Here is a 15,929-nt window from a genome sequence, read left to right on the forward strand (position 1 = left end):
ACGTCAAGGCTGTATATTGTCACCCTGCTTATTTCACTTATATGCAGAGTACATCATGAGAAACGCTGGGCTGGATGAAGCACAAGCTGGAATCAAGATTGCCAGCAAAAATATCAATAACCTCATATATGCAGATGATACCACTTGAGTGGCAGGAAGTGAAGAGAAACTAAAGAGTCTCTTAGTAAATGTTAAAGAAGAAGAGTGAAAAAACTGGCTTAAAACTCAACATTCAAAAAACTAAGATCATGGCATCTGGTCCCACCACTTCATGGCAAACAGATGGGGGAAAAGTGGAAACAGTGTCAGATTTCATTTTCTTGGGCTCCAATATCAATGTGGATGGTGACTGCAGCCATGAAATGCAAGGACACTTGCTCCCTGGGAGAAAAGGTATGACAAACTTTGACAGTGTATTAAAAAGCAGAGACATCACTTGCTGACAAAGGTCCATATATCAAAAGCTATGATATTTCCAGTAGTCATGTAGGGATGTGAGATTTGGGCCATAAAGAAGGCTGAGCACCAAAGAATTGATGCTTTCAAACTGTGGTATTGGAGAAGACTATTGAGAGTCTCTTGCACTGAAGGAGATCAAACCAGGTAATCCTAAAGGAATTAAGTCCTGAATATTCACTGGAAGGACTGATGCTAAAGCTGAAGCTCCAATACTTTAGCCACTTGATGCGAAGAGCAGATTCACTGGAAAAGACCATGATGCTGGGAAAGACTGAGGGCAAGAGGAGAAGGAGCGAGAGAGGATGAGATGGTTGGATGGCATCACTGACTCAAAGGACATGAGTTTCAGCAAAACCAAGGAGACGGTGAAGGACAGGGAAGCCTGGCATGCTGCAGTGCATGGGTTTGCCAAGAGTGGGACACAACCTAGCAACTGAACAACAACAATGTTGTACTGAACATACACTCCGAAAACATTAACCCAGTTACAAGACCCTGAATGACCTGGCCCATATCTCTAGCTGTTTTCCTTAGTCATAGGCCATATTAGCCATCTTTCATTTTCTCAGATATACCCATTTATCTTCTCTTATGGCCTTTAAGATGCTTTCTTTTACTTTGCATCTTGCTAACATCCGCATGTATTTCTGCTCTTGGTTTAACATTAATCCTTCTTGGCACATATCACAATTTTAAGGAAAAAAATATTTATAGGGTGGGTTACTTATTTTCTGTCATCATATCCCGCTCTTTCCACTATATTGTCATTTCTATGAAGGCAGAAACCATTTTCCTTTTGGTTTACCATTGAATAGCAAAAACTAAGCAGAATGCCTGGATAGAGTTATTTTGGGAAAAACCAATTTTTTGGACAAACTATGTTTTGTTATTTTTCATATTTTTATTTAATGTCTAACTTTTAATGTCCATATTATGTAACTAAGGGAAGAACTTTTATGCCCCCAAAACATTCAATGGGGCTTTATTCTAACATGACAAAAAAAATTTTTTTTGAATTGATAATTAATGAAAGTTTTAAGTTAATTTATGTTGTATCAATTAAAATTAACTACACTAAGCATGTATACGTATGTTTTATTGAATAAACTTGTCATTGAAGCAAATAATTTAAAATAAATACAAACAATTAACACGTTAGTCTGTGTATGTGGGAAAGATGTTTAACATTGAAATCATAAGTAATAGGAGGATGACAAGGAGCAGTGATATGATGAAAAGATTTTAAGAGATAACCAGATCTAACTGGTTATTTTTTTTTTTTTTTTACAGACAGCATTGTTGATATGAGTCACTGCCAAGGATTTCCCATAAATAAGTAAATACTGAATTGATTTCCTGAAAGCCTCAAGAGACTTTATATTTAAGCATCAAATAGTGTTGAAATAATCATCTTAGTACTTTTCAGCATATATAAACGCCAGCTACTTTTTGAGAAAATAAAAGGAATGGCTCATGAGACTGGTGATGAAATAAGTAACCTTTAACCCCAAGATTACTGGATTGAAACTGGTCCAGGATTGTATATATAGTAATATTCATCAGATGGAAGCTGTTTTGCAGCATCCAATCCAGAGAGCTAAATTCTTCCATTTAGTCTTTATGACACAGTGATATGTTCCAACATAGCTAATGCTTTCCTCTTTTTTTTTTTTTGCCATCTATGAAAAGGCTGAATATTAATTGAATAGTAAATAGGTTTCCCTAGAGAACACATAGTGATGTTAGGATATCTATAAGGATATCCACCCAACTTTCAGCAGTGGTTAACTCTGGGCAAATGATATTACAAAAACATGTATTTTAAAAGAGCAAGCATGTTCTCTAAAGAACATATATTAGTTCCATTATTTAGAAATAAAAGATAATTTTTAAGTTATTTAAAAATGACCTTTATAAACTTACTAATCATATTCTCTAACCTGAGACTGGGAGTAAAAGAAAGACAATGTATAACATGTCCACACTCTAAGATATTTCTACAAATTTGCTAAAGATTAAATATAACAGATTTGTGAGCCAAAGAAAAAACAATAAAAGTTTGCCTAAGAAATCAACTGAACACGTGCCTATAGCCTGTGATTTGTTTAACGAACAAACAGAACATCACCTGTTGGTTATTTATGAATAAATAGTACATTCTCTGACAGCTACCTCCTCTAACACCCACATTCAAATGGCCAATGGATTTTGTCCTTTTCGACTAAAATTCCACTGGAACTCAAACCTTCTCTTTCTGTTCACTGTCACTGTCATCTCTCACATGGGTGATGCAATCCGGGTTTCTGCTTTTTCACTTCATACTAAATACTCTTTGCAAAGATAAACCAAAAACAAGAAAAGGAGAAAGAATTTTTATCTAATTTCAAAGAAAATGAAAGCTGTCTCCTCCTAATGAAAAGATGCTGTGCTTACTTACCTCAACAAACACAAAATCCACACTATATTTACTTGAAGACATAATGTTTCTATCCTCAATTCCTTACACAATTTAAACCTGATATTTGGATGCAACATTTGGTCTGATGGGCTTACTATTTACATCATTGAGATTATGTGATTTTTCTCCTTGGTTTCCTGATTTTTATTTCTCAGTTACTTAAAATGATGAAATAGCTGCAAATCCAAGTTCAAAATCCAAATGGGACTTTCATGGTGGTCCAAAGGCTAAGATTCTGTGCTCTCAATACAGGGGCCCAAGTTCAATCCCTAGGCTGGGAACTAGATCCCACATACTACAGTGAAGATCCTGCATGCCCCAAGAGCTGATGCCACAGAATAAATAAGTAAATAAATAATAAAATAAAATCTCCAAATAATTGCTTTTAAAGATAGCTATGGTCACAATGTTTGTGTATCCCTTCTTCCCTCCACTCCACTCAAATGTATATATTGAAATCTTAATCCCCAATATGATGATATTTGGGAAATATTTGCGAAGGACTTCCCTGGTGGCTCAGATGGTAAAGCGTCTATCTACAATGCGGGAGACCCAGGTTCAATCCCTGGGTTGGGAAGATCCCCTGGAGAAGGAAATGGCAACCCACTCCAGTACTATTGCCTGGAAAATCCCATGGACAGAGGAGCCTGGTAGGCTACAGTCCATGGGATCGCAAAGGATCGGACACGACTGAGCGACTTCACTCACTCACTTAGGGTGGAATGAATTTATAGGCATGGAGCCCCCGAGATGGTACTGGAGGGCTTATAAAGGGATAGAAACCAGAACTTTCTCTTCATCAGGAAGAGAAGTCTCACCAGAACCTGACCATGCTGGCACCCTGCCCTTCAACTTCCAAACTTCTAGAACTGTGAGAAATAAATGTTTGTTCAGTAAGTACATGATACTCAGCATTCTTAAAGCAGCCTGAACTAACTAAGAATGGCAATAGTGAACGATTATTATCTATTGGTGGTAAAAACTCAAGTTGTTAGTAAATATAATCATATTACAGAACTTAGCAATACTGCTTCCCTACTTAAGTGAAAAAATATGTGAATTCAAAAAGAATAATTTAATGTTCTTCTAACTGTAAAAGTTATAAAATGAATTATTTCATTAGCCCCTACCTACAATAAAAAATTATTTAAATCAATACTATTTGCATGTCTAGCATTAGCAATGCTCATTAAAGGTAAGGGTAAATCTCTCCTACCAGGAATTCAACTCAAGATGGAATTTAATATACTCCATATGTTCTGTACTTAACCAGAAATTAATTCAAGAAAATTTAATTACTGAAACATTTTATTTAAATTTTATTATATAAGCACAAAAATCTTCAAATTCGAAATGGAATCAGTCCATTTTTTATATAAAAACATTTAGACCCCCTCTGTATAAATGACGCTAGTGTCCGACCACAATACAGGAAAAGAAAAAAAAGTAGTGAAACAGACTGACAATTAGATTTACAATTTATTATTATGCGCCATTCACACTGTGCTACATACTGTACATGCATAATTTCATTTAATCATATGTGAATTTTGCAACAAAAGTCAGTGTATTTTAGAAAGTAAGTGTACAAGAAGGTGGAAAGATATTTTAAAATCACTACACTAAATGAGTCTTTAACATTTTTCCTTTGAATACTAAAAAGAAAAATCACATATATATATGTATATAAGTTTTACAATCTGATCAAAGAATGTTAACTGCAAAGTTGCTTAAAAAGATACAGATTAAGTAGAGGAGACAAGAAATATTTTCAAAGATGCAATATAGAACTAGCTCAATTTCAAAGGTAAGTCTTTCAGGGAACAAAACATGTGTGTGTGCACATATATATTCAATGAAAAACTAGTGTCTGACCATAACAGGGGTTAGCTTGACTAGATGCATACTCAATCATCAATTAATCAAACAGTATTTTAAATTTGATGGCATATTCTGATTTTATCTGCTTATCTGAACCATTTCACCTAAAGGAGTAATCCTTCCATCTTCCATGCTCAGATTTTAGAAACATATTTTAACAGTAAAATATGTTTTACCGTTTAATGCCTGGCTCTTAGCATACATGGTCAGTACGCTTTCTCATTTTATCCAAATAAGGAAAATCAGATAAATCAAATCCTAAATCACTTTAAGAAGCACTGTTTAATAACAATATCGAGGAAAGATCACAATATATTGACAGCAGTGGGAAAATATTACTTTAAAATATAAACATTCTACCTCAAGGTAATTACTATTAAAAAGCATCCAAGTTAATAAAATCGGGAAAGACTTACTCTCTGATTAATTGTACAAAATTATTTTTCTCTGGAAAGACAGTTCTGTGTTTTGCTGCTAAGACAGCCAGCAGATGACTGCCTAGCCTGAAGGGATTTCTCTTCCTCAGGAGAAGACAGTTTACATAGGACACAAATAGCCATATGCTGCCTATGCACTGCTTAGCAGATGACATAGAGAGACATGTTCTGCAATCGAAAGCATGAGGGTCAAGGTTCAAATTAACTTTCCCTAAAATTCAATTACCCAAGATTGAATTACTTATTAATATAACTTGTGTCAAAAAACTGTGCTATCAATTTATGCCAGGCATAAGATGTACTAAATTTAATAACTCAGTATTTAATAATTTGGTAATGTTGGGCATTAAAGAACATACCCATAAAATTTTCTAAACATTCAGTAGACTATCAAATAAAGCTAGTTCAAAACAAATAAGAAATATTACTTGCAAGACCAATTTTTAAAAGTTCAGTTCAAAACTGAATTAGATAAACAGTGAGCTTTTATAAGCCTTAGAAAAAGAAATATATTTTAAATTTACAAATTAAAGTCCTCATCAAGATATATTATTCTTAAAAAAAAAGATATATCATTCTTAAAAAAGAAAGATATATCATTCTTGGCTTGTAAAGAAAAATAATTTTAAAATGTATCTGCAATTAAAAATGATTTTATCTTTAGAGAGATAAGCTTCCAAAGATGGATGGAAACTCTAGGTGTAAGGACTGCCATGTATTTCTTAGCATTCCAATTCTTAGAATTTATAATTGTGTGAGATAAATTTAATTGCATCCAAATTGATTTTTCAAGAACAAGAATACAACTTTTACCACATAGCAAAGATCATCACTTAAAGATTGGTCAGTGCTTTTCACTGGGTCCAGCTTTGTTATATGTGCATGTTCAGTAGCTCAGTTGTGCCCAACTCTTTGTGACCCTGTGGACTGTAGCCCACCAGGCTCCTCTGTCCATGGGATTTCCCAGGCAAGAATACAGGAGTGGGTTTCCATTTCCTCCTCCAAGGGATCTATTTTCCCAACCCAGGATCTATCTTCTCGACTCAGGGATCCAACCCGCATCTCCTGTGTCTCTTGTATTGGCAGGTGGATTCTTTACCACTGTCCCACCTGGGAAACCAAACTTGAATGTAATTGGATTTAAATGAAAACAAAAATAACTAATCCTAAAAATAACCAATAAATATAATCCTCTTGGTGTATTATTTAAATTTAAATAGATATTAAAAACATGAAAGACAAGAATATTATTATTTCTATACAAAAATAAAAGTTTGAAATGACATTCCATACCATTTTTCCCCATTGTTTGAGAGATTGACAATTGTTAGGAACCAAGTACTCCAGTTGTTACAGCTGTAAAACTTGGTTTAAAGGCAAATAAAACACAGATAAGTGTTTTTAAAGACATCACCAACAACTGTGCTGTGAAACCAGTGTTGCCTCAAGACACTTTTGTTAATGCTATTACTTTGGGCTAATAGAATTACTAAGAAATTAGATGCAGTCTTTGTCTTCCTGTGTCTGAGCCTTTAGGAGAAAGAAGAATAGCTCTTATTGAACTTCTGGTGCCTAAACTAAGAAAATATAAAAAAATAATAATACTCTCCAGGAAATAATAAAAACAAGCTATAATAGTGCTTTATAGATTTAACCTACAGCAAATATGACCCATGTTTCCCTGTCTACCCTCTTGTCTGATATTTATGTAACATACAAAAGGCTAGTTTCGACTTTACAATGCAAACATATGTTAAAATGGTGAATGAGCAGTAACCATTGGCTAAAATAGATAACTGAAATATATGTGAATTAAATTACTACACATCTATTTGTAGTGTACTGAACCATGATTTTTTTAAAAAATTTAACTACAAAGAAGTTAATGTTTCCCATATAACTTACATGTCCAAACAACAAAATTTATCTAAACAAAAACATCCTTTTAATTTTTGCAATTTAACTAGTATAAAAATTATTGGAAGCAAATACTACTTAAGCTTTTTCAAATAATTATTATCACTAATATGGATCCTTATTATTATACTATCCTCATTAATACCAAACTATATTTGGTAAATGTATAATATCTATATACTTTCCCCTTCCCAACTATATGAATTGTTAATGAATGCGATCATATTTTTAGAGTAGTTTCATTAAATTTTATTCAGTAAATTATAATTTTTTTTTTCCTCTGGAGCTTAAAAACATTTTGGAATGTGTCAGGACCATCCCACTAAGATTTGTGAACTATGCATTAAGGGACTGTGTATTAGAATATTTCACTGGTAAAAGTTATATAATGATCTTCTGTCTGGTTTCAATTTCATGATCGTATATTTGTTGACTGAGACTGCAAGAACTTTTCCCATAATGGACTCTCACGGTTGTGGAATGTCTAAGTTAGGAAAAGAACTTAACTGGAAAATAACAGTACCTTTTAAAATAACTGCACAAAAGCCAGATTAAAACAGACAGGTCTCTAAATCCCAATGCATTAAGGATATCTTGATCATCTAAGGTAAAACCAGAGGTGTTTTGAAAAGGAAGATATAGAGGGTAAGAATTTAGACACTCAATTCAAGTCTATCAACTTTTAAAAAACTTCTCACAATGACAAAAATGCAAGGAGAGTAGATAATAACACAGAAACCTCAGATGATCTTCGATATTTCTATTGCTACATATTTCTTATAAAGAATTATACTTCCAGAGAATTTACAATCACTGATTTCCCTCCTGGTCTTTAGTTCCTTAGGTACTACATACAAGAGTTGGCCTAGGTTATTTAGGCCGACATTATCTTTCTTGATTTAAATTTGCTCTCAAATATTAACTTATACTTATCTTCACAGAAAATAATTATTCTTAAATATAATGGTGTCAAGAGTTAGAAAAGTGTTAATGTAAATTAAAAAGATATCTTTGGCAAAACATATGTCTTCTTATAAATAAGTTGAACCTTTAAATTCTTTTGCTTATGCTACATTTAAAGTTGAGTTTAAAAAATAAACATACAAAGAAAAAAAAACTTTCTGTTGTGATTCCAGCTTTTCTACATATCACTGATTTAGCTCTAAGACCCACCCTGAGAATCAAGGCAATAAGAGAAAGTACAGTAAGTTAATTATCAGTTAACTTCAAATAGAGAAATATAAACTTGGGTTTCAAGTAAATGTTTTAAAAATGTGAGTGTTTAGTTTTGACATAGTTTTAAATGATTAAGCGATTTTTATTCTATCCAATTAAGTTTTATGCTCATATAAGATATCTTTGGCTTTCTGTCTCAAGTATTCAGTATTACATGGCTCTGTGAGTGTGAATCAAATGATCTAAGATTTTGGAACTGATTCCACATCAATAATATGATGGAGTTGTAATAATCTGTCTGTAAATCACTTTCTATGTTTACAATTTCATAATTATCTGTGATTCTATATAGTCATGTTCCAGTTGAATGTTGAATGTAATGTTAAAAATTATGAAAACTGATTACATAACTAGAATTTTGAACAGGAAAGAAAGTGAAAGTGAAAGTCATTCAGTCGTGTCTGACTCTTTGTGACTATACAGTCCATGGAATTCTCCAGGACAGAATACTGGGACGAGTAGCCTTTGCCTTCTCCAGGGGATGTTCCCAACCCAGGGATCGAACCCAGGTCTCCCACATTGATGACAGATTCTTTACCAGCGGAGCCACAATGGAAGCCCATTATATTAAAATATCAATCACCTCAGAAAACATTATATATAAAAATAGACATAGTTACCTATACAGTTTCATAAATAGTTATAGATAGTAAAATTTAAAGTGAATTAAATCTAAATTTCATTTGTCTCTCTAATCCCTATACAGTTCTCAATTTCTGTCATATATACGTATACTCCGCAGGATTCTTTCAAGGGAATGAAATTTTCTGACTCTTGAATGCTTATTGAAAACAAGAAAAGCCTGATTCTAATTCAAATACAATACATTACACATCTAGACTCTAGATATAACAACTGAATCATTAGTTAACCAAATCCTTCTTGAGGTAATTTCAAATGAGTGGCTTTTTTATCGGTATAAATATACTGAACCATCAACCACCCAAGGATTCCCATCACATGTTTTCCTCTCAGGGTGCACTACAGTGTAGCAAAGATGAGAAAGTATGAGGCATATATATACATTTCTCTAGATTTAGCTTTACCCAAAGTATAATATAGTTCTGACAACTGGAAACCGTTTAAAACCATAACTTCCACTACCAGTTGAAAGTATTTCTCCTAATGAAGACAAACAAAAAATACCTTACAGTATTCTTCTTACATCCCCATACTCTACATATTTAAAAGGAACAAAGGAAGGGAATAAATCAGTTTCAGTAAGCATCTTCAATAGAAAATGGCTCCAAAAGGTAAAACACAACACAAGGACATTTGCTCAATACTATAAAAAACTTAAAGCAGAAAAGAATTTGAAAAACAATAGATATGTGTATAATTGAATCACTTTGCTGTACACCTGAAAATAACACAATACTGTAAGTCAACTCATAGTCCATTATAAAATAAAAAATGTTCTTAAATTTTTAAAAAATTAGGTAAAACAGTTCACAGCTATGTATGAATCCCAATTTAGCTTGAATAACCAGCTAGGATGAGAAATTCAAAAAATTCAAATAAATAGTGGATGATTACACATAGAAAGCTACCGATCTTCCTCAGGTAAAGCCTGTGATACACATTTAATTTTTTCTTATCATGAACAAGGTAAATGATCCCATGCTGCCATCCCTCCACCAACTCACAGGCCACACACTCCCCAACACTAAAAGCCCATTTTACTTACTGGCTACCTCCAGCGATGCATTGTGACTCACAGCCTCTCCGAGGTAATTCCTTGCTACACAGACATAGACCCCTTCATCAGGCCTACTTTTTCGTCCATGCACTATACGTAAGAAAAATAAAGATCCACTTGGCAGCAACATTCGGTGTGAGCGAGGGTCATCTTTGTCTGTCTCCACTCTCTCCCCACCTTTGTACCATTCGATGGTGGGTGTGGGGCGACCTTCAGCTTTGCAGTTCAAAGTTGCAGGTTCTCCTTTTGAGACAATTAGATCTGACGGGTGTTCAACAATGCGAGGTGGAAAATCTTCCTGACGAAGACGGGAGCCTGCAGAAGAATTGACAACATAGCTTCATATCATCAACGTGAAAACAATGAAAAGTCTTATTTCAAAAGCCCAGGCATTAGCACTACCATCTAATAAACACTGCCTAGTATTGACCTACTCTTCCTAACCTCCTTCCTAACTAATCCCTCTGGTGTCTACTTTAACTGTACTTTCTAATTCCTGAATCCTTTTGACCCTCCACTTAGAAAGTGCTCTTGCTAAATCTCTGTCTGTACAAATCCCGTCTACTCTCCAAATCCCCTGTTTCAGAACCCATCACCCTGTCTGTTTGTACCATGTACGTGCCTGTTTTTGCAGAGGAATGTGTTAGAGAATTGTTGACTGTTACAAATAATGGCATGGCTTCCTGGAATCTCCTCCTCCATGTGACATCAGTCAACACTATGCTATAAAACATATGCTAAATATTAGTGAACATTTATGTTGAAATATGCATGATGGAACTTTATATAGACTTTTATATCTTTCTTAATAATAATATATGGACATAAATATATTAATACATATATATATACACATATATATACATATATACACATAAGCATTGCTCAGCCATGTCCGACTCTCTGCAACCCCATGGACTGCAGCCTGCCAGGCTCCTCTGTACATGGAATTTCTCAGGCAAGAATACTGGAGCAGGTTGCCATTTCCTACCCCAGGGAATCTTCCCAACCCAGGGATCAAACCTGGGTCTCCTGTAATGCAGACAGATTCTTTACCATTAGCGTCACCGGGGAAGCCCTATACATACACACACACACACACATATATATACAACACACACATATGTTATATATACATATTTATATATATACATATATATACTTTCCCAGAGTTTTTATTCAATAAATTAAGTTCATTAATCTCCAATCATTATTTTATTACTTTAGTAGGTTTCAAAGGTAAAATGTTACATAATTGAGTTTAAATAATTAAATCTTAAATTGAAAAGGATATTAAGTGAGGAGCTACATTATCTATTGCTTAATAAGCGAAGTCCTGAGAGTTCATCTAAATATTTTGCGCCTTATTTTTTCCAGTGAGATTATAATCATTAAAATGGGGATCAACTTTCATATTTTTAATGTTCCTACCTTACTATTGTATAGATTTAATATGTAAAAATCTTAAAGGTTTCTCAACTTCAACAACCAAACTTTAAACCTTGTTCTCATCTAGTGTTCCAATCTCAATGAACAAAGAAAAGTAGAAAGCAGTCTTGTTGACACCTCTTTCTGTTCCTTAATCCTCCCTCAAATTTCTCAAATCAATCTACTCATCGAAATCTGTACAGCCAGTTACCATCCCAGATCAAACTGCTGTAGATTCCCACCAGGATTTAGGAAAGCTCTTAAATAGCTTCACTTCAATGCAGCCAAATGAAGGCTTTGAAGTGCAAATAGAATCTGGGTCCTCCCTTATTTGGGTGACTCTTAAACTCACTGCTCTTAAAGTCTTTAACAAGACCTACTGGAGACGGTGTTCATTTCCCTATCTAGCTCTCAGGACCCTTCCTATTTCGCTGCTTTCTCTGCTTTCTTCACCTGAGTTTTCTGTTTGTTCCATATCTATCTATCTATCTATCTATCTATATATATATAAAGCTTCCTCCTTCCAAGGCCTAAGCCTGCCTTAGGGCCTGGTCTCAAAAAGATCTTATTCTAGTGGATACCCATTCCTCTTTCAAATCTCTACCTTCTCTGACCTTTACCACAAAATTTAAATACTCCTTTTTAGCAAGGGTATGAAATTACCTGTGGTAAAATAATGAGAATTATATTTTAAATCTATTTGCTAGATGCCTTAAACACTGCCTTTCCCATTACTCTGAAGTTCTGTGTGTCTAATTTTGCTCACGGTTTCTTCTCTTTCACTTGGCAGATTGCTCACACTGCACATATTCAATAAATACATGTTGAGTAAACAAAAAATGCTAACAGCAAAACCTTATTTGAGTGGAATGATCTGAAGCTTATTTATCATGCTCTGTATGAAAATACTTTAAATATTCCATTTTTATTTTTTATCTTTTTAATATTTTTTAATTTTACATTTATTTATTGGAGTGTGCCAAGTCTTAGTTTCAGCATGCGGCCTTCGATATTCACTGGGGAATGTGGAATCTTTAGTTGCATCTGTGAACTCTTAGTTGCAACATGCAGGATCTTGTTCGCTGACCAGGGATTGAATCTGGTCCCCCTGGATTGGGAGTGCAGAGTTTTAGCCACTGGTTCACCAGGGAAGTCCCAAAAGATTTTATTTTTAAATTGTAACCATATATACACACTGTTTAACCTCTACTAGACTATAAATTCTGCATGGAGTTTATTTATAGTTCTAATTTGTAATTACTACAGTTACTATTTCCTAAGCAAATGATGAATGATAAAAACTAAAAGATCTATTATTTGCTTATGTCCACCAGGAAACAAAAAATATATAATCTGAAATATTGAGTAATAGTTTTATAATCTGAAATATTGAGAAATAGCTTTAGTTCAGAGCATGGTATACAACATATCATAAATCTTTTAAATGAAACCAGGCTCTAGAAGCGGAAGAAATAAGCCAGCAACATGCAGAATAATTACTTGGAAACTCCTGGTCTTTCACAAAAGCTATACTGATGGCAACTGAAATTTAAATTGAATTTAAGATTACTCAAATACAAGTACTGAAAAGCTCCAGAAAATGCAGCATTATACAATATTACTGGACTTTATTTTGGCTCTGATTATGAAAGCTGGATGTTAATGAGGATCAACTGCTGAGGCCATATATATTTAATTTAAGCAGATTTTATTTATATTCTTAAAGTGTATTTTAGATAAGAAACTGACATGTATAGGTTGCTATGAGAATACAAACAAATGGGCACTTTAAGACTGCCTGAGAGAGGCATGCCAACATAAGAAAACTTGAGGTGAGTCTTAAAAAAATGAGTCAGGAAGAAAAGAAAGATGAGGATTTCATTCAGAGGCACAGATACAGAAGAATACAGTGCACTTGTGTGATCTCAGTTTAGGTGGACATCACAGATTATGATGCCCATGCCTGATGAAGCAGTAATGTGATGGGCTTTGTACATCAAGCCAAAGTTCTGGAACCTAACTGAAGGCAACTGGTTCAGTTCAGTCAGTTCAGTCGCTCAGTGGTGTCCTTGTCAGTTATGACCTCATGGACTGCAGCACGCCAGGCCTCCCTGTCCATCACCAACTCCTGGAGCTAGCTCAAACGCATGTCCATCGAGTCGATGATGCCATCCAACTGTCTTATCCTCTGTCCCCTACTCCTCCTGCCTTCAATCTTCCCCAGCACCAGGATCTCTTCCAGTCCGTCAGTTCCTCCCATCAAGTGGCCAAAGTATTGGAGTTTCAGCTTCAGCTTCAGTCCTTCAAATGAATATTCAGGATTGATTTCCTTTAGGATTAACTGGTTTGATCTCCTTGAAGTCCAAGGGACTCTCAAGAGTCTTCTCCAACACCTCAGTTCAAAAGCATCAATTCTTCAGCACTCAGCTTTCTTTATAGTTCAACTCTCACATCCATATATGACTAGTGGAAAAACCATAGCTTTTACTAGAGGGACCTTTGTTGGCAAAGTAATGTCTCTGCTTTTTAATATGCTGTCTAGGTTGGTTATAACTCTTCTTCCAAGGAGTAAGTGTCTTTTAATTTAATGGCAGCAGTCATCATCTGCAGTAATTTTGGAGCCCCCAAAAATAAAGTCTCTCACTGTTTCCCCATCTATTGCCCATGAAATGATGGGACCAGATGCCATGATCTTACTTTTCTGAATGTTGAGCCAGCTTTTTCACTGTCCTCCTTCACTTTCATCAAGAGGCTCTTGCATTCCTTTTCACTTTCTGCCATAAAGGTGGCGTCATCTGCATATCTGAGGTTATTGATATTTCTCCCGGCAATCCTGATTCCCAGTTGTGCTTTATCCAGCCTGGCATTTCGCATGATGTACTCTGCATATAAGTCAAATAAGCAGGGTGCCAATATACAGCCTTTCCCAATTTTGAAGCAGTCCATTGTTCCATGTCCAGTTCTAACTGTTGCTTCTTGACCTGCATACAGATTTCTCAGGAGGCAGGTAATGTGGTCTCCCGCCTTGCAGGCAAACGCTTTAACCTCTGAGCCACCAGGGAAGCCTAATGTGGCAATAAGAACATTCAAATACTGTAAGCAAGGAACTGCATGCTCAAGTTTGGTATTAAAAAAGGTCACTATTGGTACTATGAAACTAGAATGCAGCAGCTAGCTGCTGCTGCTGCTAAGTCGCTTCAGTCGTGTCCAACTGTGCAATCCCATAGACGGCAGCCCACCAGGCTCCCCCGTCCCTGGGATTCTCCAGGCAAGGCCACGGGAGTGGGTTGCCATTTCCTTCTCCAATGTATGAAAGTGAAAAGTGAAAGTGAAGACGCTCAGTCGTGTCTGACTCTTCACGATCACATGGACTGCAGCCTACCAGGCTCCTCCATCCATGAGATTTTGCAGGCTAGAGTACTGCAGTGGGGTGCCATTGCCTTCTCCGAGCAGCTAGCTAGGAAGAGATTTTAGGATACTTTCACACTCTTTCAATAATAAATTCTGAAAGCTTGTACTTGGATCTTGAGTGACAGAAAGGAAGGTAGAAGGTAGAATCTAGAGATAGTTACAATATCAACAGGTTCTACTCACTGGCAATTTGGGAAAAGACGGAAATGAAAAATGCACAAGATGGAGGAGAAGCAGCAGGTAGAGAAAGTTCAAGATTTTGGTCTGAGCAATGCGTGAAGGGCAGCCCCAGTGAAGGCCCAGAATAAAAGAGTGACTATGGTCAGAGGAAGAAGGACAGAGAAGATTTATTCAGCATGAGTCATGGAGAGTTCGGGATACTTCCAGAATATACAAATGAAGACAACTAGTTGCCAATGAAATATCCAGACCTCAAGGAAAAATAAAATCTCAGCTGGATCTGTAGATGAGAATCAAGCTGGAGACTGAAACCCTGGGAAAGAATAAAACTGTCTAGGGAGAGTGCATAGAGGAAGTAACGGCCAATTACAGAAACTGGAGATCACCCAGGCTCCATGAAAATACAGGGGAGCTCAGGACTCTCTCCGGGTCTAACCTATGGCCCCATACACCTGGACCACAGCCAGTATGCCTTTGGAAGTGGAGAACTCGGGCCCAAGTTTTCACCATGATGTTTGTACAGCAGCATTCAGTAAAAGAGTTTCAGCAATAAAAATGCTCTCTGTTCTATTAAAGGCTAAACTTTCAAAATGCTCTGTGGAATACTCTTTTCTCAGCTTGTTTGCTCAAAAAAGAGAACTGTGGTTCTCAGAGTCTTTTAATCTTGCTAATGCACATTATGTGTGCTAGAAGAAGAATATAATATGTGGCATTTCTCAAACTTATTTGGCCATTGAACTGTTTTTATTTTTCTTTTTACAAGACATCCCACTGAACTTTGTTTCTGAGGAATACACTTCAAAAGAAAACACACTCTGTTAGC

General features: G+C 35.5%; 1 protein-coding gene across 1 annotated transcript in view; it reads right to left on the reverse strand.

Moving 5' to 3' along the window:
* Window positions 1-15,929, reverse strand: part of ROBO1 (roundabout guidance receptor 1) — a 449,648-nt gene that overhangs the window by 349,454 nt on the left and 84,265 nt on the right. Inside the window, exon 2 of the mRNA XM_068975047.1 lies at window positions 10,076-10,402. Coding sequence (XP_068831148.1) covers window positions 10,076-10,402 — 327 coding nt within the window. The remainder of the gene's footprint in view (window positions 1-10,075; window positions 10,403-15,929) is intronic.

Source organism: Capricornis sumatraensis, chromosome 1 (genome assembly GCF_032405125.1).
Source record: "Capricornis sumatraensis isolate serow.1 chromosome 1, serow.2, whole genome shotgun sequence".
Taxonomy (NCBI): Eukaryota; Metazoa; Chordata; class Mammalia; order Artiodactyla; family Bovidae; genus Capricornis; species Capricornis sumatraensis.